Source organism: Telmatherina bonti, assembly GCF_933228915.1.
Source record: "Telmatherina bonti genome assembly, chromosome: 3".
Lineage (NCBI taxonomy): Eukaryota > Metazoa > Chordata > Actinopteri > Atheriniformes > Telmatherinidae > Telmatherina > Telmatherina bonti.
In genome coordinates, this window is record NC_136621.1 from 26,596,527 (window position 1) to 26,621,361 (window position 24,835).

General features: G+C 40.1%; 1 protein-coding gene across 1 annotated transcript in view; it reads right to left on the minus strand.

Moving 5' to 3' along the window:
• The window catches only part of fat1a (FAT atypical cadherin 1a), a 73,756-nt gene that overhangs the window by 13,700 nt on the left and 35,221 nt on the right, over window positions 1–24,835 (minus strand). Inside the window, exons 5-17 of the mRNA XM_079262176.1 lie at window positions 22,728–23,057; window positions 21,826–22,042; window positions 19,860–19,999; window positions 14,401–14,676; window positions 13,932–14,142; window positions 9,404–13,477; window positions 8,657–8,853; window positions 8,389–8,542; window positions 6,962–7,195; window positions 2,900–3,286; window positions 2,344–2,558; window positions 444–581; window positions 100–243 (exon numbers count right to left, since the gene is read on the minus strand). Coding sequence (XP_079118302.1) covers window positions 100–243; window positions 444–581; window positions 2,344–2,558; window positions 2,900–3,286; window positions 6,962–7,195; window positions 8,389–8,542; window positions 8,657–8,853; window positions 9,404–13,477; window positions 13,932–14,142; window positions 14,401–14,676; window positions 19,860–19,999; window positions 21,826–22,042; window positions 22,728–23,057 — 6,717 coding nt within the window. The remainder of the gene's footprint in view (window positions 1–99; window positions 244–443; window positions 582–2,343; window positions 2,559–2,899; window positions 3,287–6,961; window positions 7,196–8,388; window positions 8,543–8,656; window positions 8,854–9,403; window positions 13,478–13,931; window positions 14,143–14,400; window positions 14,677–19,859; window positions 20,000–21,825; window positions 22,043–22,727; window positions 23,058–24,835) is intronic.

The following is a 24,835-nucleotide window of genomic DNA, read 5'->3' on the forward strand; positions in this document are numbered from 1 at the left end:
TGCAATCCCTCCTGCAACTCCTCCTCTCTTTCTTCCTCTCAATCTATCCTCACTCTCTCTAATCAGTTTTCAGCTCTGACCTCTCCCCGTGCTTCTCACCTGGATGATGAGGCTGTAGTTGGCCTGTGAAAAAAGAGGCGGGTTATCGTTGACGTCCGAGATGTCGATGTTGATCATGGCGCTGCTGGAGAGAGGGGGCGCTCCATTGTCTGAAGCGACCACCATCAAAGTGTACCCAGATGTCTTGAGAGGAAAAGAAAGCCAGAATTACCATACATGAGCAAAGCTGCTCTTCGAAGCAATAATGCAGCAGAGATCACTTAACAAGTCCCCCTATTAGGTCTGGCGTGAGTCTGATTGGATTCTGCATGGACTGCATTTAGCTCCTCAGTGGAATTACATGGTGTGTGAACAGTCAGCATTGTCTCTGCTGTTTCTCTTACTCTTTCTCTGTCCAGCTGGCGAGCAACTTTAAGCTCCCCTCGCAACAGATCAATGGTGAATGGGCTGCCTTGGTTACCATCCACAATGGAGTAGCGGATGTGATTATAGGAAGGCCCATCAGAGTCCTCAGCCATCACCTTTGAGTCAAACAAATGCAAGCATCGCAATTAATCAATCAGAAATCAATAAGGAAGGCCCGCTTCAATGTGTTGTTGCAGCATAAAAACCTGTTTCTAAATCAGCCTTTGGACAAACAGCGAAATGCCAAATATGTTTTAATTAAGAAGGAAATTTGTTTATGGTCACATCTGCAGTATTTTTATGTTTGCTGTGAAAGTCTGTGTTTTGACCACATGGTGTGTTTTCAGACTAAGGATCCATTAGTGTCCTTCAGAATAAAACATCTGTGTTTCTCCCACTTGGATGAAGATTTACACTGTCCATGCCACTATATCTTAAATAAGAAATGTGACGATTTCGTTCAATACAATCTGCTGCCACTTGGTAATCTACAGTACTTCTATGTTAAGCAATACTTTACAAACCTTTTCCACACAGTTTATGACAAGCATCGGTGATTAAATGACTAACCATGTGACATTCATGTCTTGTCTTCATGCCTAATAAAAGTTCACTAACTTGTACCGTTGGCTTAAACAAAGATTTATTTAGATGATTTGAAATGTGTAGAAAATGTCTTGTTAGTTCAATATTAAAAATATACTCTGCAAGTACATTTTGAGCTGATTATAGAGCTTTAACTATCTATAGTTAAGTGGCTATTTAGTGCAAAATGTGGATTTGACTTCATTGTTTTTTCATCTTATTTAGCAAATAATTGACAGTGTTTGTTTCGGTTTTTCAGAAGCTTTTTTTTAAATTCCCTTTAACCTTTTGGATGGAAGTTGATAGCATATTCACCATCAGACGTGTGGGGGGGTATGGCGAGGTTGTGGCCTGTATAACATGTCTGAGCCTGTCTTATGAAACATTCAACTTGAAAGGGAGACAGCCAAAATGATTAATAAAAGGATAATACATACAAACCCTATGTGGGTGATGCTTTTTAATTTTTTCTGATCTAACTCCACTGATCAGCACCTCCTCCGATGTTTTGAGTGCTGTACTGCATCCAAACAAATTTCCTAGTGAGCTCATTTGATTATTTAAATTAATGAAAAGCTACATTTCACTAAATATTATCTTTTTGTTCCTCATTGCATAGAAAATATTTTGAGTTAAAGCTTTGCAGAGTAGCAACATAACATTTACTCAGATGAATAAATAAGTCATGTTTCATATTTTGTGTTTAGTCAGACAAAAGAATGTGGCGTTACCTTCAACAGTGATAAAATTAAATTGATAAAATGAGTTATTAAGTTTTAACTTCACAACTGCAATTTAATCCACAACTTCAGACCCACGTGCATGTACAGTCTTGAAAAGACCAAAAACTAGCACATGGTAGAAAATCATCAGGGAAGAAACCTGGAATAAACATGTAACATGCAGGAAGATGAAAGAACCTTATCTTGGATAGGAGGCTTAATGACTCAAATGCGTTTTAATCATCCTGCTCGAGCATGTTTGTCAGATATTGCACAGGAACAGGGGTGCAGTGAGCATGAAGAACAGTGGTCCTAATTTAGCTTTTCCGCCAGATGGTGATTTGCCACAGGTGCAGATATGTGATAGTGTATTCAGTAAATAACGGGCGGAGGAGACGGGCCGTGACTGAGTGAGAAGGTGGATGAACCGACAGATTATGCTGGAAGAAAGTTAGAGATGACAAATGCCCAACACTGTGCTTTTAGAGTAATTATGAATTATTTCCCCACAACAACCATCTGCTGTGTGCTACATAAAACACTCCCCACAACATAACATGTGCATCCTTACTGTCAGCACAGTCCTCCCAAGCTCGGCGTCCTCGCTGATGACAGTCGTGTAGATGTCCTGGCTAAAAACAGGCTTGTTGTCATTGACATCGGTCAGGTTGATGTTGACAGTGGCCATGTCACTGAGCGGTGGGGAACCACCATCTGTAGCCTCTATGGTAATGTAGTATCCATGGGAGACCTCATAGTCCAATGGCTCAATCACAAAGATGTCACCTAGAGCAGACAGCAGAGACGGGAACATAAGGAGAGCTACCGACGTTATATGTGAGCCATTAATTCAATGGAAAGATACAAGCGATTTAGCAGAGTAGGGTGCTTAAGTAGAATTTTGTGCTCTCCTGGTGGATTAAGGGCTGCTGTGGTAATAAGAATGTAAAATGACTGAAATCTTTCTTTCTAAAACTCCCTTTTTTACCATACAACCAAGTTTATTAAAAGTCAAACACGTTGCAGGAAAAAAAATCAGCCATCTTCCTCCAAGGACTGACAAGAACCATGTTGTTCCTTCTGCATGGAAAAAAAAAAAAAGAGTTCACTTTCATTCTGCAACATACCAGTACGTGAGTCAACGCTGAACATGCCGTGCTCATTCCCGCTGATGATGCTGTAGGAGATCTCTCCGTTGGCATCTGCGTCGCGGCTAGCTGCCTGCACTCTGAGCAACTGAGTGCCCACGGCCACATCCTCAGACACGGTGGCTGTGTATTCGCGGTGCTCAAACACTGGTGGGTTGTCGTTGATGTCCAGCACGGAGACCACCACTTGGCAGAGGGAGGAAAGACGTAGTGCGCCCCGGTCGCTGGCACGGGCCTTCAGCTCGTACACCGACTGCACCTCCCGGTCCAGAGGACGCTCCAGGATTAAAACACCAGTGTGCTCGTCGATGGAGAAGAATCCGTCAGCAGAGTCATCCAACGAGTAGAGGATGTCACTGTTAAGACCTGGAGTAACGTACAAAAAAATAGATATTTTTCTTATGTTATCTTTTTTCCTTTTTTTCTCCAGTGTTTGTTTTTCATCGCTCTTTGGCGATCACATCTATTGGTCATGATGTGACAGCTTATAGTTAACCATTTGTTTTAGTGCCTGGCCTCGCATGCCGCTCGCCCCACCCAATGTACACCTCAGCCAGCAAGCTGTTGGGAATGTTATTATTAATGCCACATTAAATACAAGGTGTGAAAAACATAAGGATTTCTACACTGATTTATTGAGTTTTAAGTTGATTAAAGCTGGCACCTTCTATGTTAATTCTAAAACATCCATCTTTCACAGGACCTCTGATAAACAGGAGCTGTAAACGTCTAATCTATTCTGTCCTCATAACTCATGTCCTCCCACAAGCAAGAAATTCCCAGAAACAAGACAAAGACTGATCACAATAAGAATCATCATGCTTTTCTGCAGGTGGTCCTCATTTGGAAAATGCTATTATAGTCCCATTTATCAGGTAAGAGCCCCCTATCCTCTCTAGATCTCATTATCAAGCTCGAGAGAAGAACCCTTATATGCTTTCTCATCACTCTCTTCCGGCCCGATCAGTCATGAGATGATAGCTTAATGATGGTTAAGAGAATTGTATTGCCTTATGATTGCATATATTGTCTTTTACACTAATGTGCACAATGCTTTTCTGACTCCCATGGCTGGAACGTTTAACATTAAGCAGAGCTGGTAATATTTAGTCAATTTATGCAAGCAAAAACAAGAAAGGAGCTTTTTTGCACCACTAGTATTATGTCCACAAAAGTTCATATTAAATTCTTTGATATAAAATTTATCGTCACGAAGATAAGAATAATTATTCACCAATGTCTCTCAGAAACAACTAAATACATTTCATTTTGTATTTTAGTGGACAACAGCATCTTTTTAAAGGCTTAAGGTGGGTAGCCTGTGACAAACAGGTCAGCTCTGACGCTGGAGAAAATGATTAAATTCCTCAAAAATGGTGAAACTTTAGAAACACAATGGACAAAATAACATTGCACGGCATTGCCAGTGGCAAAGAGATACACTCCAATCCAGGTGATATGATAAAGGACAAAGCTGAATCAGGGCAGGAATTTTGAAGTTTATCACAGATCAAGGGCAGAAGTCTCAGTCTGCGTGTCTGTCTGGTTTATAATCAGTCCACACCGATAAGTGCTGCCTCTCAGAGTCTGAAACAGAAGGCTGAACTGGGGAGCAGTTATGTGGGTGAGTACGAGACTTCACAGAAGGCTCATGGAGGCTGTGACACACATTAACCAGTGCCAAGAATGAATCCACTTTGAGATATCCAGAAGGTAGAGAGGATAACATAGTTCTTTAAGGTTTTTCTTTTAGGTTTCTTAATTTTGACCGGCTACAAAGACAGCAGATTGAAGCCTGCGTTAACGGGGTCAAAGCTTCATCACACGTTTATTTGGGACCAGCCTGCTGTGCTTTAAGCTTCTGACTCCATAAAAAAGTTTATAATGTGATTAAAAAAAAACTCTTTACCGAAGCAATAGCCACGTCTGAAATATGGACCAAATCCCTCTGTGCTGTAACTAATAGTCATTGCTTCAGGCTAAACAGTAAGGTGCAGTAGTTTTTAAGTACATTTGTCCTGGATAATCAAAATTTGGACTAACCAATCCTCTGCAGAGATTTCTTAATGCCAGCCCTTTTATTTATCATTTTAATGCTTATCTTTGTGGGATTTCCATCTGAAGCATTCCTATCATTCTGTCAGGCTGCCAGCCGTACCCCTCCCCTCAGAAAAGAGAGGGAGGAGAACAGAAAAAGAGTGTCACTTCTGTCAGTCAACAGCCTGAAAGGGTGGGGGGGTCTGCTTCTCTAAACTTGCAGTATGATCTGGAATTGCAGGTTCAATAAAAAAAAAAGTAATTGTCTGAAGGTGTTCCAATGACTGTTAAATAGCATAGTTTCAGCCCCCAAACCCGTCTATGTGTGCGCCTGTGAAAGCAGGAGACACCTGAGATAACGATGTGGCCCTGTGGTTTAACACAAGGCAAATGGGAAAATTCCAGTCCCTTTTGAGAATTTAGCTTGAAGAGAAAAGAATTTCATTAGAGTGTAATGGAGCTTTTAATTTGAGGGGTTGATCAGTCATAAAATTTCACATTTGTTATCCTTCCCTCTGACTATTTAGAGCAATACCGTTCCACGGCAATAAAATGAAGAAGTGCAGAGTGAGAGCAAAGATGAAAATGCAAAAGCCTCAATGCTAAAGTCAAAAGTAAACCTGAGCACACGCTTTTATTGTGCCTTGCAGGATCCTTGCAGGAACGCACTGGACGCTAGCTGGATTTTCAGCACTTTGTTAGCTTACTGTCTTGTATTGGACTTCATAGTGCTGAAACAAAAACTAACAGTTTCATTGTTTTTTCATGTTGTCTATCGTCAGTATACAAATAAAAATGGCTGATATGTTTTCATTGAGAGAAACATCAAGTATCCAGGCATCTAAAAGGAATAGTAAACTGATAATTAAAAAAAAAAACACATGATGAAACAAGATGAAAAAAATAAAAGCAAAAAATGAATAAAGATGAAAAACACTGAAAGACTGACAGGACCCTAACCCTGGAGGTGTTGGTCCCTCAGAATAATAGTGATAACTCATTTCTGACCAGTTTTCTGAATGTTTTCATACAGTATAACAAATCCACTAAACTCTACAACATCCCCATGTTTCCAGTGCCCATGTCAAGAAAAAGTGTTGTAACATGGTATCCAGATGCAGATTTAATACTGCATTGTGTGAACCAGGTGTTTTGTTTTTTTTTTGTTTTGTTTTTTGGGGTTTTATACATGAAAGTCTTATGCAGCAATTTAAAGCATCATGCTGCTTGTTTCTAAGCTAGAATCTGATGTTTGACTGACCGCTTACCAAAGCACTGCTTCAAATTATAACTATGTGGCCAAATTTTAGACCTCTCCTCCTGCTGACTCAGTATGTGGTTGTAGAAAGACTGAGGCTCAGCATTTAGAGAAGCCAGGGGTGGCGTCTTTCTTTCTTTTTCTTTTTTCTGTTTTAATAGCTCTGAAACTAATGGTCATCCAGGTTTTCTTCATGGATAAATGAGGATGAACATACTGAGTTTTTGCCTGGAATATAATTTTATTCTTGTTGAAGACCATTTTTCACAGGGTTTTTGTTCAAAATGAGCTGTGAGCACCAAATCATTAGGTGGAAACAGAGCTTTAACTAACTTATAACATTAAAGTCAGGTTAACATATTGTTAGCCTCATAAACCTTGTGGATAAAGGACAAAAGACTGCTTTTACCCACTGGGGACCCACAGTCAGGATGAATGTCTGTTGTATTTTGAGTGGTAAATCTTTTCTCTTATGACTGTAAGCTGCACATGTTCTGTACAACCATGTAAAACTTGGCAACTGAAACAGGACTGTCAATGGACTCATTTTAGTCAACCTTCTGTCCACAGAAAAATGGAGAAATACAGATAAAAGGAATCACTAAATCTGTACAAGCTGAATTTTTAAAAAAAAAAGGTAAAGCAAAAGCATTAATCTCTACAGAGACAGAGTAAAAGAAAGAATCTGTGGTCGATTCACCAAGTTTTGGTGCATAATTGTGAATAAAAGAGTTCAAATTTCTCACCAGTGTCAACGTCATTTGCCAGCAGTTTTGCAACAAACGTGCCCGTCTCTGTGTTCTCAAAGACTGTAATGGAGTAGGAGTCCGATGAGAACTGTGGTGGGTTGTCATTGATGTCCTCCACCGTGATGTGGATGTCAGATTCACAGTAGCGACCTCCTCCATCCACTGCTCGTACTTTGAACCTGTGCTTGTCTTGCTCCTCTCGGTCCAGGGGCTGCAAGGTCCTCAACTCCCCTTAAATGAAGACATGCACAAATATAAACTCAGGTATCGTTTTGCAACCAATTAATGAAGAAAACATGTACACTTGAAAGAACTGTCATCCCCTTGTCTTCTGTCTGCAAAAACAAATCCAAACAGCAATGGTTTCCAAGACAGAAAAGAGAGTATTGAATGAGAAACTGACTCACAAGATGAGGTAGAGAAAGGCAGAGGGAGGGGGGGCAGTGAAGGAATTCAGCAGACTTGGCAACTAAAAACTGATTGAAAGTATCCTGGGAAGTGAGACAGCCAATATTACCACAACCTCTGTGGAAAACTCCAGAGCCTCTTGGCAAGCCTAATCAACAATATCCCTACTTGTCTGCCCTGGAAAGAGAAATAAACGTTCTCTTTTCATAACTGTAGCTCTGACACTGGAAACTTATTATTGACTGCTACCATAACAGAGCTGGATGGCATTACTGGCATTTTGCTTTTCAATTCAAAGGCAGATGTGTTGTTTAGCTGCAAAAATCTACTGGCTTAGTTTGCTGTCTTTTCATGTTCCTATTTTGAATACATTTTAAAAACAAGTTGGTTTGATTAACTGGCATTGTGTTGGTACTTCAATTTTTTGTTTAGCTTTTTTTTTTTTAAATCTCAGAAGCAAAATGAAATCATTGATTTATAGCATCTCCCTGAGGAAAAAAATTGCAGGCAAGAAGTATAGCAGCCATTAAATTAATATAAGTGTACAACTCTGTGTTTCAATTCCACTGTGAGGCTTTCTGTTGCCCTACAGGGAAATGTGCATGGTGCTTTAAAAAATTAATAAATAAATAATAACAGAGTAAAAGTAGTGAATCTCCTCTGTGGCTTACAATCGTTCATACACAAAAACACACTCGCACAAGCAAACAAAAACATTTTGCAGAGGGATCACAGTTCTCATGTAAAATGTAAAACTGCTGTCATGCTGGCATGAGCTGCCTTTCTGATTTTGTGGCTCAAAGCTAAAGCTCAGAGGGTTTTATGACAGACTTTCACAAAATTGTCCCGCAGACTGCTCCCTAATAATCACAAATACCATCCATCACAACAGGAATTACATCACAATGTTGGTCCAAGTACACACAGTTAGCATCCTATCAGGATTTTTCTCACAGTTACCGCTCTTTTTACTGAACCAGTTTTGAACGAATGCCAGCTGCTGCCTGGATTCATACCTGTGTCCGAGTCAATGATAAACAATTCGGATCCAACGCCTTGGAGCTCGTAAGAGATTTGGGCGTTTGAGCGGATGTCAGCATCTGTGGCAGAGACCTGCAAAATGAGCCTGCCAGCCGGAGAGTCCTCTGGGACACTTTCACTGTAGACAGACTGCAGGACACAGACAGCAGCAGGAAAGTAGATGAGGGGGCAAATCAAAATAAATACTAGGGCGAAATTAGAACAAATATAAAAAAAATATATAACTAACTAACTGGACTTCACCTTCTCGCAAACTGGGTCATTGTCATTGGCATCCAACACTTTGACCTCCACAACTGCTTTGGCAATGAAGATGCCGTCGCTGGCAGTAATGTTGAGGAGATAATTGTCCGTTACTTCTCGGTCCAAGGGCTTCCTCACAGAGACCTTCCATTCATTCTGAACGTGTTCGATAGCAAATTGGCCGAGCGGGTCGCCTCCTGTTTGGTAATAAAAGAAAACATACTGCTGTAACACAACCAACAACTCAGAAGTAGGAAGTAACCGGAGCCTTTAACAGGCTTTATTATCTAAAGTATCAATTAGTAATAATGGAAACAAAGACTGATGTATTCATAGCTAATTCACAAAGCAAACTGTCACTTCTAAAGCAAATAATATGCATACAGAATCCATCCTGCAAACCAAGAAGTAGAAAGCATCTATTAAATAATGATAGAGGCATTTCTTATTCCTCTTGATATTTCCACACATGGCAGTTACTCACACATTTGCTCATTAGTACCAGATTTTTTTTTTCATCTATTTAAAAGCATTACTCAGATAATTATGTTTCTATATCATAATGGTCTAAATGCTTGTCGAGATCTTGTGCAGATTCGGAAATGTTCAGATGGCAAGGAGTGTATGATGTTTTCAAAGATATTATCATCACATGAAGTGATGTAAACTGTTGGTAAGAACTGTTACACTAAGAAGTAAAGAGAAAATGCTGTGCATGTATTATTCCATAAAATAATTTAAACCCACCTGTTATGAAATAGTTCACTTGTTTATTTATGTCTTCAGAATCGTCATCTGTGGTACTGAGGATAGCAATCACCCCGCTGGGGGGCGGGTCATCTTCACTGACCGTTCCCTTGTATATCTCTGCAGTAAAGCGGGGTGGGTTGTCATTCACATCAGCAACCGATACCTCCACTGTGGTTCCAGTAACGTGTTGAACTATGCTGCCTTGGTCTGTGGCTAGGATAGCAATGGTGTATTTGTCCATATTTTCCCGGTCCAGTTCTTTTAAGGTGGTCACCCATCCAGTTTCACTATTAACAGCAAACAGCTCAGAGATCTCCTGTGAGTTCTGCTTGGGGTCGAGACTGTAGACGACACGGCCGTTGGTCCCGGAGTCGAGGTCAGTTGCTCTGACTTGAATAACTTGAGTTCCACTTGGAAGGTTTTCAGGTGTGACAGCTTCGTAAGGGTCTGCCTCAAAGATTGGCTTATTGTCGTTTACATCTTTTACTTGAATGTTCACACTTACAGATGCAACAATCTCATTATCTTCATATTTGCTTTGGGCAAACAAAGTGAGCTGGTACCATTTGGTCATCTCATGGTCAAGGCTCTTTTGAAGCTTCAAGGCTCCGCTATCTTTATCTACAACAAACACTTCATCCTCATTGCTCTCAGGAGTGTTGCCTTTCACAAGGCTGTAGAAGAGTGGCTGTTCACCCTCAGCCTGAATCATATCTATCTCTGTTCCGATGGGAAGGTCCTCAGCCACAGTGTAACGATAATGCAGCTCAGCAAATTTGGGAATTGGTGTTTCAGATGAGACAATCCTGATGTAAGCCTGGACAACTGAATGTTTGGGTGGATTCCCAGTATCCTTTGCCTTCACAAAAAATGCAAAGAGCTCATTTTCAAGTCCAATGAGGCTTTCTTTGGTAACAATGACCCCAGAGGTTTTGTGAATTTCAAAATTCTCCACCACATTTTCAACATCTGCATCAAGCGAATACTCAATGTCAGCATTACTCCCCTCATCCATGTCCGAAGCAGCAATTTTAAGCACAGAGGTCCCTCTTGGAACATTTGATGCAATCGTGGCTTTGTACTCAACTGCTCTGAATTGCGGCGCATTGTCATTGGTGTCTGTAACAATGACATTGACAGTACAGAAGCCTACTTTACCGCCCCCATCTTCCACTCTCAGAGAGATAGGAATAACCCTTTCCACTGTATTTTCTCGATCAAGGCTTTCAAGAGTGAAAATTTCTCCTTTTTCATTAATGGAGAACTTTTCTTTTGCAAAGTCATTTACAATCTTGTATGTTATCTGCCCATAAATACCTTCATCATCATCTATGGCCTGCGCTTCAGCTACCAAGGTACCAACAGGCGAGTTCTCAACAAGCTCAACCAAATAGTCCATCTGAGAGAAAGTTGGGTTGTGAAAGTTGGCGCCTGTAACTTTTACCGTGACAAGGGCTGAGCTTTTGAATACACCATCTGACACTGATACATTAAGATTGTAAAAGGGCTGCATGTGCGGCCGGCGGTGGTTAGAAACAGTGATGGCACCGGTTTTTTTGTTGATGGAAAAGTTCTGCTCCTCATTTCCAGATATAATTGAGAATTCCAACTTGTTAATGTCTGAAGTGTCAGCGTCAGATGCCTGGACTTGGCTGATAAAGTGTCCACGCGGGGCTAACTCGCTGATGGTTGTTTTGTAAGTGTGCTCTGTAAACATGGGAGGGTTGTCATTTAGGTCACTGACATCTATTGTCACAATGATGTCACTGGACATGGCTGGAACGCCTCCGTCCACAGCACGGACTCTCAACTTGTGTTGCTGGATTTCTTCGTAATCGAGAACTTTAGCGGTAGAGACGATTCCCGTGTAACGGTCAATGGTAAAGTAATCAGAACTCTTCCCTCTTTCTTCAACCAGCTGAAAAAATACTTCCTTATTATTGCCTGTGTCAGAATCCATAGCATCCACCTGCAAAACTGAAGTTCCAATTACAGACGCCTCAGAAATATTGGCATAATAGGCCTTTGACAGGAACATAGGGGCATTGTCATTTACATCTTCCAGTATGATATCAACAAACACCTCAGAGTGTGCTCCTGTCAGGGAGTCAGTGGCTCTTATGTTTAACTTATAGGCAGGATGAGTCTCAAAGTCTAAAGATTGAATCACATGAATGACTCCTGTGTTGAAATCGATTGAGAACTGTTTGAAAGGATCCCCTTCAGAGATGGTGTACACAATGCGAGGGCCCTCAGAGTCAGTGGCCTGCACGTGGAGGACAGGGGAGTGCAGCTGAATGTTTTCAGGGATTTCAATGCTGTAAAAAGGTCTCTCAAACACAGGCATGGCTTTGTTCACCACTGTTATTGGCACTTCTACTTCTGCTGAGAGAGATGGTTCTCCGTTATCTTCTGCCACAACAATTATGACAAAGTCTGTGTTGAGTGACTCTTTTTCAAATTTCTTTTTGAGCGAAATTTTACCAGACATACTAATCTCAAAGTGCTCCTGATGCTCCTTTATGTAATAACGGATATCTGCATTTGGGCCGACATCTCTGTCCACTGCTGTGACCTGTCTGATGACCTGGCCTTCTTCTGCATCCATCTGGACCAGAGCATGATAGGGAAGGTTTACAAACCTGGGACTGTTGTCATTTACATCTTCCACAGTCACAGTAACTAAAACATGAGCCACGTCTGCAGATGAGTCTTCACCAGTGACCTCTACAACAATATCGTATGTGTCTTGTGCTTCACGATCAAAAGGAATCCCAGTTGTAGAGATAACCCCAGACGTGCGGCTGATTTTAAACCTGCTGTCAGGGTTCAATATTCTGTAGAACAAAGGCTCATTCACTTGGTTGCCAACAGCGGCAATGACTGCGAGTGTTTTCTCATCTGAGGAATTTTCTTCGATGTACGCTTTGTAGGACTCCTGGGTGAACTTCATCTTGCTTCCTGTGTTTTCCTTCACACTGATCTTAACTGTTGCAACAGCAGCAAATCTGCCATCAGACACTCTGACCTTTAATTCATATCTGCTCCTGAGCTGTGTGACATTCTGAATAGAGAGAATGGCAGTAACTGGATCTATTTTAAATTTATCACCAATATTCCCTTCAGAGATGGAGAAAAGCAGTTTGGAGTTGGGCCCCGAGTCTGAGTCGGTAGCATTGACTTGGATTACTTCTACCCCTTTGTATATTGGCACAATGATGGCTACCTCATACACTTCTTGGCTGAAAACTGGTGAGCAGTCATTAACGTCAATTACTTCAATGGTCACATTGGCTGCCATCTCTGCAAACAATCGTGGTGTACCAAGATCATGGACCTGAACTGTGAAGCTGAAAATGCTCCTTTGTTCGTAATCCAAAGTTGTTGTGGTTCTGATGGCTCCTGTGCTCGAGTCAATGGCAAAATAGTTATGAGCAAATGGTTCAACTATTTGATAAATGAGTCTTGCATTTTGGTCACAGTCATTATCCGTGGCACGGATAACAAAAGGGGTGTTTTCTCGGGTGAGAACAATGCTACCAATGGGGGCCGACTCGCTGATTACTCCGTTGAATTCCTTCTGAGTGAAAACTGGAGCATTATCATTTTCATCCTTCAGATGTATCAGAAGAGTTGCGTTGCTGGACAGTCCAGCCATATTGGTGCCCTGTATGATAAGTTTGTATTGAGAGGTGGTCTCATAATCCAAAGCTTGTTGGGTTACAACCACTCCTGAGTTTGGATTTACGTCAAAGGCATTGTTGATGTTGCCGCCTTTTATTTGATAGAAAAGAGAGGACTGGCTGACAGCTGTAACGGAACTCACAAAACTTCCTGGATGGGCTGATTCGCTTATTTCTGCAGAGAACTCCTTTTCAGTGAATCTGGGGGCTGCATTGTCAGAAACTGTTACCACAATGTTGACAGTGGTGGTGGTGGACTGTGGTGGTGTTCCATGGTCAGACGCCTTGACAATGAGCTCAAAAGCTGTCTTGCTGCTCCGATCAAATTCTTTGGCTACTGTGATTGTCCCAAGAATAGGATCAATAGCAAAGGAGTTTGCAACATTTCCTGTAAGACAGAAAGACAAGTGGAATAATGCTATAGAATGTTTTGCATACGATACCAGGAAGAAATTTAATATGCCATTTCAACCCAAAGCTGACTCAATAAATAAAGCTACAATTGATTTATCAACTAAAATAAAAGATATATATCTTCAAACAAAAACCCAACAGCAACATGTTCGCCACTGCACAGTGTAGGAGAAAACCATCATGCGAAAGTTTAAGCTGTCTCCCACATATTGGAAATCCACTAAACAAATTCCTCCATATTTCCCTAAACATTGTAAAGCATTTCATTCACGACCAAAATCCAGTGGGCAGCATGACTGAAGTAAGTCATACATTTTTAATGAGTTGACTCCATTAGCTTACATTACAGTGAAAGCTTTCAGCTACAAGAAAAAAAAATGAAAATGAGAAGAAACTGCAGCTGACACAGTAACTTAGTGGGCCTTTACCTGATTCAAGGCTGTAGACAACCTCTGCATTGGAACCCTTGTCTTTGTCAAGAGCAGTGACCTGCAGCACTGCTGAGCCTATGGCGGCGGATTCAAAAACTCGGCCAGAATAAGGCGTGCCTATAAACCACGGTGCGTTATCATTCGTGTCCTCCACATTGACAATAACGCGTGCAAGATTCCTCTTCACTGGAATGTCCTGGTCTCTAACCTGGAAAAGAGGACAAATATAAAAAAATTAGCAAAACAGAATGGCATGAGAGCTGTTGAAGGAAAATTATTTTCTGAGGAAAAAAATAATAGAAATAAAATCATTTTAAAAATTACAGGAACAAACAGCCTTATTTGGATTTCATGGTGGTTTCTTTTTTTAACATGGCAAACCAGTCTAAAATAAAATAACTTAAATAATATGTAGAAATTCCTTGCAGTAAGAATTCCTACTATCTCAGCACATATGAATTCATACCATGACTGTGAGGATGTGACGATGCATGGTCTCATGATCCAGTGGCTCAGTTGTGTACAAAGTGCCCGTTCCTCCATCTAGACGAAACTTCCTGTGGCTGAACGGATCTGTGCTGCTTAGAAGTGTAAAAGTCAGTTTGTTTTTCTCATCTCTGTCCATGGCACTGATCTGCAGGACCTCAGTCCCTGCTGGTTTGTCTTCTGGGACACTGGTAACATAAACCTGATGAAGGAATTCTGGCCTGTGGTTGTTGGTGTCAATGACACGGATTAGCACCTAAAACAAGGGAGAAAAAATTATAACATATGTCGTCAGTCATGCGCCAAAATCAATGAAGTGAAAATAGCTTTGAGGTAATCAAGAGTATTTTCTAATTTTGAGGTTGTGCACTGGAGTTGCAAAAATGGGTTAGGTTTGTACAAGAGTTTACAGACTGTACATTCCTCCAATAACCCAGTAGCTGTGGTAAACACAGAAAAATGTTCAATAAACATAGTTTTGTTTTCTGTCTTCTTGCCTCTCGTCACACAAAACTGAGGTTTAAAACTTTTGAAGTAATTTTTCAGAGTTCTGTAATAATAAAAATATTATGATGATAGACTTGATCAATATGAAAGCAAAAGCAATATTTTAAGTCAATGACAACTTGATGTTCAATTTCATTGAATTCTAAGCCTTGTGTCAGACGGGAATATCTGTATGATCCACAAAAGAGTGTGCCATGTGTGTTTTCTCTACTACATACACAAAACAAAGAATCTTCCATTCCCAAACTGTAAAATTCCACTGAGAGCATGTTTTATCAACAGCAGCCACTCGTCTACTGGACTTCCGACAGAGGATTATGGAAAGCTGCTGGAATGCCATATTTGCTTGCCAGACCAGCGACGGGGCTTCTACCATTGCCAAACATGGGGAACAAAGGGATCAGCTCAGATTAGACACCTGCATACCAGACACCAGGGGGTGATGTCCCGTAAGGAACCGGTCAAAGCTGAGCTGTTCAGTGCAAAGGAGACTAAAGGGGGCCGTGAATACAAAAGCCGTGACCAGGTGACAGCTCTCTAGCTAACCAGGGTTTGTCAGATCTTCGGTCAAAACAACTGCCCACTGGCATTTGTGATCCTAATACTGTTTGTTGAGCACTGTGAGCTGCTATCAGAGACAAATATAGACTCAACCTGACAAGACTGATAACATTTACAATCTGCTGTGTGCTGTGATGTTGGCATTGCTGCTCAATCTCACAGATGTCATCTTGTAGGGGGACGTTGAGATGCATGTTTTTCATCAAAGCATAGTTCTGGCCATTTGCCACAACTGATCTCATGAGCAACTCATATCGCAACACTAATCAGGAGGTGTGAATTAAAATTAACACATTTCTCTATGGCAATATCTAACTTTAAGAAAGCAGCCTATTTCCAGTAGCACTGTGACTATCTCTGTCATTCCAAGCATGTATTCTCATGTCATTCAGACCCCTGATGTCTAAAAATCCATCTTTTACACACATAGGCACATATGCATGTATTCAACTACCCACACACACCAAAACAAGCTCATAAAATGTGCATCCACACAAAGAGGCTGTGCAATGTGTCTCAATGTGGCCAGTGTCAGATAACACATCTTGTGAAGAGCCAGAAAGGTGGCAATGACTGATAGTGCTGTAACCAAACTGAAAGGAATTAAACCTGGTTAGTAATGTCTACACCTGGGTGCAATGTGCTATTCCAATACCTTTTATAGAACCTACAAAAGGGCTATTCACCCCAGCACCCCACGCATGCAAGCAAACCCACCATTCCTTTTGCAAAGAGACTACAACATTTCAAAGGAACTCTGCCCAAACATTACAAAGCAGTATGATGCAGGCTGACTGCGATAGAAATGCTGGTGTAAAGGAAAACTCTGTTGTCTTTTTGTAAGGCTTCTTGAGGGAATGCTCAGGAGGAATGAGACTGGGACGAAGAAATAGACTTGGCAGATGGAGATACTGAAGGTATAAAAATTTTTTTTTTTTAAAGTGCTGCTAAGGTAAGATGAGAACGGAAAGGTTAAGTAAACCTATAGAAAGGTAAGGGAAATTGTCAAATTTAGAAAACGCAGGTTGGGGGTTAAAATGAAGGAATACCCAAACAAAAGCTGTGGCTGAAACTCAAAAGAGTCCTAGATACAATAATCAGCTTTGAAACCCGAGGTAGGAAAATATGCCGCTATGACCAAATAAACTAAACCTTCCAGTGAAACATAAAGAGGCCTTTGTAATGTGGACATAGATAACATGAGAAACAGGAGACCAGGAACAGATTGTGAGCAGAACAGCTTGAGGTGCTTCTGCACGGCCAAGGGAGGATGTCATATAGCTGGAGATTGGGGGAGGGAGGTTGGGCCGCATGCCGAGGCTGCCTTGTTGGCGCAGCTCATGGCTATGAAGTGCCCAAGATGGAATGCAGTACCCCTTGTCTACATCAGCTGATCCTTCGGAGACGCCTTCATAGAACTAGGACAGTCAAATGGAAAGCAAATAACAGAATGGCTAGCTGTTTTCCACAGACCTCCCACAGGCCAGAATCTACCAAGCCAAATGAAAAACTAGACGACTTGAGGGTTGGATTTAGTTGTTACCTAAAATTACCAGCTCAGTTTGCCACGATAATTAAAATATAAAGGTAAGATTATCAAGAAAAAAAACTAAAGTGTCTTTTGAACAGTGAAAAGTCTTATGTTTGGTATCCAGAACAGAGCACGGGGGATATTTCGCTGTGCTGCTGTCCTCCTGCGCAGTGCGTAGGAGAGGAAGCCCCCCTGCCAGGTGCCAGGTTCTGGGCAAAGGGAGGCCACTGGCACTCAACAGTCAAACATGTTCCCAAAACAGAATTAACACTGCCCACTACCCACAGAGGTCCACTGCTCTTGTTTATACTTGATCATACCCAAACAGAATAATCATTGATCCTGCATGCCTGGCCAATAAATGCAGAGAAATTCTGAAAAAGCTGAGGGGGGAGACAATCAGAAAGAAATACAAAGGGGAATTGAGAGTGAACAAGAACAAAAAGAAAGGAAACATTCCAAGGAGAGAGAAAATAGGCCAGCCTGTCTGACAGCACAGCCTCCACATGACTTTGATTTGAGGAATAGATAAAGTCCAACGTTCAGCTTTCACGAGGTACGGTGTGTGTGTGTTTGTGTGTGTAGATCTAATTTGTGTTGAAAAATCTGTTAGTTGTTTCAAAATAAACAACATACTTCCCCCATAGAAAACACATTTTCTACTCCATAACAAATGAGACTTTCTATTTGTATTTTCTTTTGTACTAAATTATACCTCAATTTTTGCAAGCACAGAAGAGGGAACAATGATGAGTCAGCATAGCTTTTCATTCTCATAATACAGAAAGCATTATACTGGATTTCTTTTATGTCTTTGATGATTAATTCTTGCAGTGTACTACAAAAACAGATCATCTACAGTGTTCCCTGTCACATAACAAAAATGAGTGAATGCAGCAGGGAGCCTAAACATGGAAAGATTTTAGTGACATCCAATGGTGAAACTAGAGATTGCTATTAACAGTGCACAAGTTATTTTATACTTACCTTCCTAGCGTGTTAAAGGTATGGTAGCCACAGAAAATTGAAAGTGGCCACAGGTTGAGAGTATCTCATTCTACCTCAGTGAATACTAATATGTAAGGTTAAGACTACTAGTACTTCAACATATTTCGCCCAAAGATAGGAATAGGCTCCAGCTTCCCCGCAACCCTTCATTGGATTAAGGGTTTAAATTTGATTATTGCCAGTATTCAGCTCAAAGAAATCAGCATCAACTGTTAAGGTTGACAGGCTTAAACACAATCATGGCTTCCTTAAATACTTTACAGTCATTTCTGAGAAAGTGTCAGAGAATCAGTGTCATATCTCATATTTTGTTTGCTGAATTGCTAAAGAATGTTGCGGTTATATGAAATATTTAAGATGTCCTCCATATTTTTAGATTTAGTCTGTGAAAAGGTTGCAAGTACAGTCGTACTGACAAACAAGCTGTACTAAATTAGACCTTTCAAATGGGCTAACCTTTAAATGTGATTAATGTGACTTAAAATGTCACTGAGTGCTGGATTGCTGAGAGGCTTTTAAAGAACTCAGTGTTGCCAGGGGTTTTAGGAAAGTGTTTAAATGAGGGAGAAAAATCACAACTGAGGAAATGGGAACTTTGTGGCTGAAGGTTCTGCATTAAACTAAAGGACCTGCCTCTTCTGCAGATGAGCTCCAAAATGCCAGTGAAGGCGGCTCTTCATCCAAGGCTCAGTGGAGCACAGCAGCCAGATGATAAAAGGCTTTATTCATACGGGGTGACAACAAATAGATTCTTTTCCAGCTACAGTTCTCTGAAGCTCTGCTTTGAGGACAAAGGACAAAACATTTTGAATGTCACCGTCCTGTATGACCCAAACGACCATGTAGAAATGTCTAAAATCTCATGGACAAGGCATGACCGTCTGCAGAAATAAAAAACAAAGATAGTTTGCATGTTTTAGAAGCCTTTATCACAGCATTCCAGCTTTGATATCAGCTGGGGTGCAATGCAAACTATTCCATATTTAGTCGCTTCAAAAAGAAATAAACAAAAGCTGAACCAATCTGTTCGTCTCAGAGCACAGGAGGGAAAGGTTCACTGGTTCATGGAGAGACACAGCAGACAGGAGGAGCTGAGGGGACTCAAAAATGCATACTTGAAACAAAAAACCTTCGCTGTCGTAACAGCAGCTTAGCGTCAGAAAGAAGACAATGGGCAGTTGGTCCTTGTATAAAGCATCTTAAATGATACTTTTAAAATGCAATTATAAAAAGGTAGTTTTTCTTCTAACTGAAAATCAAATTTATCTTTTGATTTGGGAACATAAATATTTAATCAGATGAGAGGGCGAACTATGCTCTTGTAAGGCTAATCTGAATCATGATGTGGTTACTTTTAAAAAAAAAGTTTGAAAGAAGCAAGTCAGTTAACCTGGATTACAAGAATGGTTTGTCTAAAAACTAGTCTTTGAGTTGCTTTGAAGTTGCCAGGCAACCGGAAAGGTTTTGGGAGACTGACTAAACCTGGAAAAAAGTTAGCCCCACACGTAACCGTTCATCATTACTTTCTTCATTTTTCTAATGTTTTTGTTGTTGTTTTTTTTTTTTTAAATAATTGCATAAATTGTGTTTTTATGTAGAAAAGATCGACCAATACAGCACAATCATAATATCTGTATCATCAGGTGAGAAATCAGCTCATGCTGAGAGCAGTGGCTTCATCAGAACATCAGCATATATCCACAAACGGGACAGTGTGGCCGCTGCTTTGCTCGTTATCCTTCTCTTAACTCCTGCTATTTTTCACATTACAAAAACAGAACCACAACACTTGGCTCATCAGCCTCCAACCGTTTCATTAGTGTTCCAATTACCTGAGTGCTGACAGTTCGTGTCCCATCTGTGGCTTCCACCGTCAGGTTGTAATTTGATTTCTGCTCAGCATCCAGGGGCCGCGCTACAATCAAGGTTCCACTGGCTTTGCCGACGTCAAAGCGGTTGTCGTAATTACCACCTGTGATTTTTCATTTTTTTTTATTTTGTGTAAACAAGAAAAAAGACAAAAGATTAGAGAAATCATGAAGTTGTGTGCAGGGTGAAATAAATACTAAATTGGGACACAGAAATGGACATGTAAACATCAATTAGCCACTCCAACAATGTTTAACGTAACACTGAACACATATACCAATGTCATTATCTTGTAGTATACATGTATTTACTTATTTAATATTTTCTGGTTATTTCATGCATAAAATCCAAACACCAACTGTGTTGTTAGGGAACATAATAAATATATAACATGTAATAAAATAAACATTTTACAAAATGAAATGGGAAATCAAATGACTAAAAATGACAAAGTGGTGCAGTATGCACAAAATGATTCCATATTTAAAATTCAATGTTTAGTTACAAAAATATATTATTAAAAATGTAGAAAAAAATAATAATAATAATAAGAGAGGAAAAAATTAGTCACATCAAGCTAATGGCACGAGTCAAGCACAACCAACAACCAGCCCCAACAAACAATCTCAGATGATGTCTGAATTCAGCTCAGCCTATGAGGAGATTCCAGCAGCTACCTTCTGCTGTACAGTTGTGGTCACAAGCCATCTGAAGGATGTAAAACATCTCAGAATCCTCTATGCCGTCTTGTAAAAATCCAACCAAACAGAACATTCCAGAGAAAAAGGGAAAGCAGTGAAAGAGCACAGAGAAGAAAAGAAGAAAAGGAGATGTGTCAGTCATTGATTAGAAGAAAAACAGGCTGGGTGAAGGGGAGAAGACACAAGCATTTTAAATGGACTCATTTTGAAATGTACCCAGTGGCACATAAAGAACGGGAAGAATAATGTCAAGCACAACAAAATAAAACTTCTTATTTAAAATAAAAGAAAGAAAATAAGTTTTATCTCCAGAAAACTAGGAAATCAATTAGTACATATAATAGAGTTTAAACTACCATTTCTTCTATTATTTATGTTCGTTTGTTCATTTAGATAATTTCCAGTTTACATTTAGTGGGATTTAATGCAAGAAATTTTTCAACTCAAGTGAATTCTAGTCTTTGTTATTCTTTTATTCTCTTCTTTTCTTTTTTGTTTTCTTTTGTTTTGCAGCATGTATAGATTACCCGACCATGCTGAATGAATTTTATCTGAACTGAAAACTGATTTCTAAGTTAGGCTTCCTTGACCCAAAGATGCCTTTTATACTTTTTTCCTGCATTTGAGGGTGGCAGATCTTCTTTTTGTCCCAAGAAAGGTCAACATTGTTGTAAAAAGCACACCTCTTACAGTTCTTATTTAGAACATTTGATAAGCAAAAACTCTTATGTGAACAACCAGAAATTGAGACGGCTTTTAAGCAATTGTGACTGTTTTTCCAAACTATGACAAAGTAACACTATGACAACATTTATCTCCAACTGGATGTTCTCTTGAACTTTGATCTAGATTGTTACTTAGGTTTCATATTTTGGGGCAAGTCTTCAAACTGACTCTTGCTCAATGTTAAACATTCAGCTCAAAGAAAAGCTCCTGAATGAAATTTTGATCATCACCATGCCTAATATACTTTTGGGGCCAAACCCCACCAGATGCAGCAAGTCAACTTAACCTTTAATATGTTCATAAAAAGAAAGTATATCTGAGAAAAGCAAGTTTTAGGTTAAGGTTATGTTAGCTGAAGCTACACGGTGTGTGTCTGAATCCAAATTATTATTGTAAGTCATATCTAGCAGACACACACTATGTTAGTCCAAAAGTGCTTTTCTACTTACAAAGCCTCAGCATGACATGCACAAAAGAAATTACCATGAAGAGAATGCATTACCTGTGATTTCAAACCATACTGGAACATCAGATGACTCAGTGGCAACAACGCCCACCATGTGCGCCACGGGATCGCTCTCCATGACAGAAAAGGTAAAGGGAGACTCTTCAAAGCGCAGGGGAGCTGCGTCGTCTGGAACTTCCGGTTTAGGAATCCACTCGATGTGCAAACGGCAAGTGGAGGATTTCTGAGGACGTCCGTTGTCGACAGCTTTTATCTGTAAGGCAGGGAGTGAGCACTTGAATTACACACTGTTACGCAACACCGTTGTGATAAATGAGTTGCTGTCTAGCTCTCCAGCCGATCATCTCCCTGAAGCTCTTCAAAAGTCAATTGTGAAATAATTTCTGTACTATGAGATGTCCACGCTGGCAGATATTCAGAATAACAGAACAACTTTTGTGTGCTGGTCCTCTGTCACTTAACTGTGAGTACTTCATCGTGTGATACTGGGATCTGTGGTAAGCTCTCTCTTCTTGCAACAGAATACATTTAGACAGAAATATGGATAAAAATCCCTGTTTTGAGAATCACCATGAACTGTATCACAGCAAGTCTGACAGTTAACTTTGACGAGTAAACTGGAGTTAAAAAGATTTTTGGTTCCCAGCTGGAAGACTGACAGATGCATTGATTTTCACTCGCGCCCTCGCTAACATTTTAAGACGATGCTCTTGCAGGTATGTGTTGCTATACATCTATATTCCATGCTGGTGAACTACTCAACATTGGGTCTCCCTAACAGACACTTTCACTGCATTTATAAGCACAAAAACTAAAGTGAGGCCAGGGAAAGGAAAGGGGTTAGAAGACTTCAGAGGATGAGGAGAATTAAACAGTAAAACAATAAATGAACATCTGTCAAAAATAGCAAAATGAAGCCCTGAAATGAAAATACTTACAGTAAGAATGTCATATTCTCCAGCAGAAGAGAACTTCTTGGATGAGACCTGGCCAGTCTTTGGCTCAATAAAGAACTTCCCATGTTCGTCTCCCTCCTCAATGCTGTAGGAAATCTCTGCATTTGGCCCTTTGTCGCGGTCTGATGCAATTATCCGATACACAGGGTCTCTCTTCATGGCTCTTTCTTTCTCTGGCTTCTCCCGCTCAGGGAGTTGAATCTTGTAGATCTTTTCCAGGAACATTGGCCTGTTGTCATTCTCATCGAGGACCTGGACGATGACGCGGACCGTGGTGGATTTTGGAGGAATCCCTTGGTCAGTAATGGTGATCTGAGAAGAGAGACTGGAATCTTCATACAAGGAAAATGTGTCGACTGAAACAAGACAGCAAGCGTTATGTGATGCGGCTAACTTTAAATCACATCCTATAACTCTGTTCAATGCACAAAGCCTCTTTTGTTTTCTTTTTACATTCATGGTTTTGGAAGCTGACATTTTAAAAAAAGAAAAAATATTACTGATTATTATGCACAACTCTCCCAGAACAACAATGACAAAATCAGTCATTTAAAGCCTGGAATTAATCAAACAAAAGAAGTGAATGAAAACTTCCTTTTTTTCTCTCCATCATCCGTTCAAATCATTTTATTGTCAGTGGCTCTTCTCTAAAACAGATTTTTTGTTCAAAAGGGAAATGCTGAGAATCTATAGCTTGTTCTATATTTGGATACTGATGAAGTTGTTGAATCAGTTCAGTAAAAACAGTCATGAGAAAATCTTTCTGCTCAGCCCCACAGAAAAAAAACAAAAACAAACCAAAGTTCCCTGAGTGTATGCTTATGTAAAGTAAGGCCTCGTTTAGATCAATTCCACTGATGAATTTCAGTTTGCCGTTTAGGACTTTTAAAAGAAAATTGATTTTCTCTTTAATTTCCTCCACAGTTGCTCCCCCTGGTCTCCCGGAGTTCAGGCGTTGATCTCCATCATTTACTTACGACACACAATAACATGACAGCGCATGAGAAAAACTAAGTACAATTATTCTCTGTAATGATTATGATGGATAGGGAAGCCCATCTCACCATCATTTGTAAACCCTTATCTCCTTAACCCCCCCCTTTACCAAATGTTTCCACTAGAGGAAGAACGGAGAAGGAAGAAGAGTTGGGTATGAGGGAGGTGCACGACAGACAGCCAGGGGGGGAAACCACAACACCACTACGCCACACTGAGGTTAGCTTTCAAGGGGAAGTCTGGAACCAGACTGGGAGTCCCTTCATCCGGTGGACAGCAAGGCCTTGGAATGGGGTTTGACTGTGTGGAAACCCAACTCAGGACAGGCAAATGCCTGCTGCAGTGGATGGAAGAAATGAAGACATTCCAAGATGGCGGTCACCTGAGAGCAAAGCAGGAGCTCCACCCTCATCTCAACCTTGAGAAAATACTGCACAATGCAACCAGTACAAATATAAACAGAATGCGACTTTAATCACAGTTTATGGCTAAAAATGGGATATTTTTAAAAACGAGTTATGTATTCAATCTGTAGATAAATCTTTGGAGGTTTTGAGGCGTTGTGTAGAATGACAGTGCCTCATTTTTAGCAAACACATTTTCAAGGCGTGTGTTTAGTTAACATTATAAGCCCCACATGGAAATTCTGTTATGTATACATCTTAGAAGAGAATATTAATATTACTGTTAGAATTGCTCTGAATAATTCCCTATATTTTTAAAGGAAACATTACAATAGAATTTAATGATTATAAAATTAAATTAAATTAAATGAAAATAAAATAACACATTGAGTTCAGTATTTGAGCCATTTTTTCAAACCCAAATGTTATCTCTGATGTTCTGAAAAGGATAAAAGTATACATTTTTCTTCTTACATTTGTAACAGGTTCATATGTTAAATTTGTTTTAATTCTTCTACTTCCTGATAAAAAAAAGTCTTATTTTTTTGCCTATAATAATAATAACAGTAGATTGTGTGATGTTAATATGAAACTAGTAAGCTAGTGCTAATTAATTTCAATTAGCTTCATTTATTCAGTCTGCAAGCAGCAGCTGCTGTTTCTGCTCCTCTGTCAAGCTGCACACGCAGA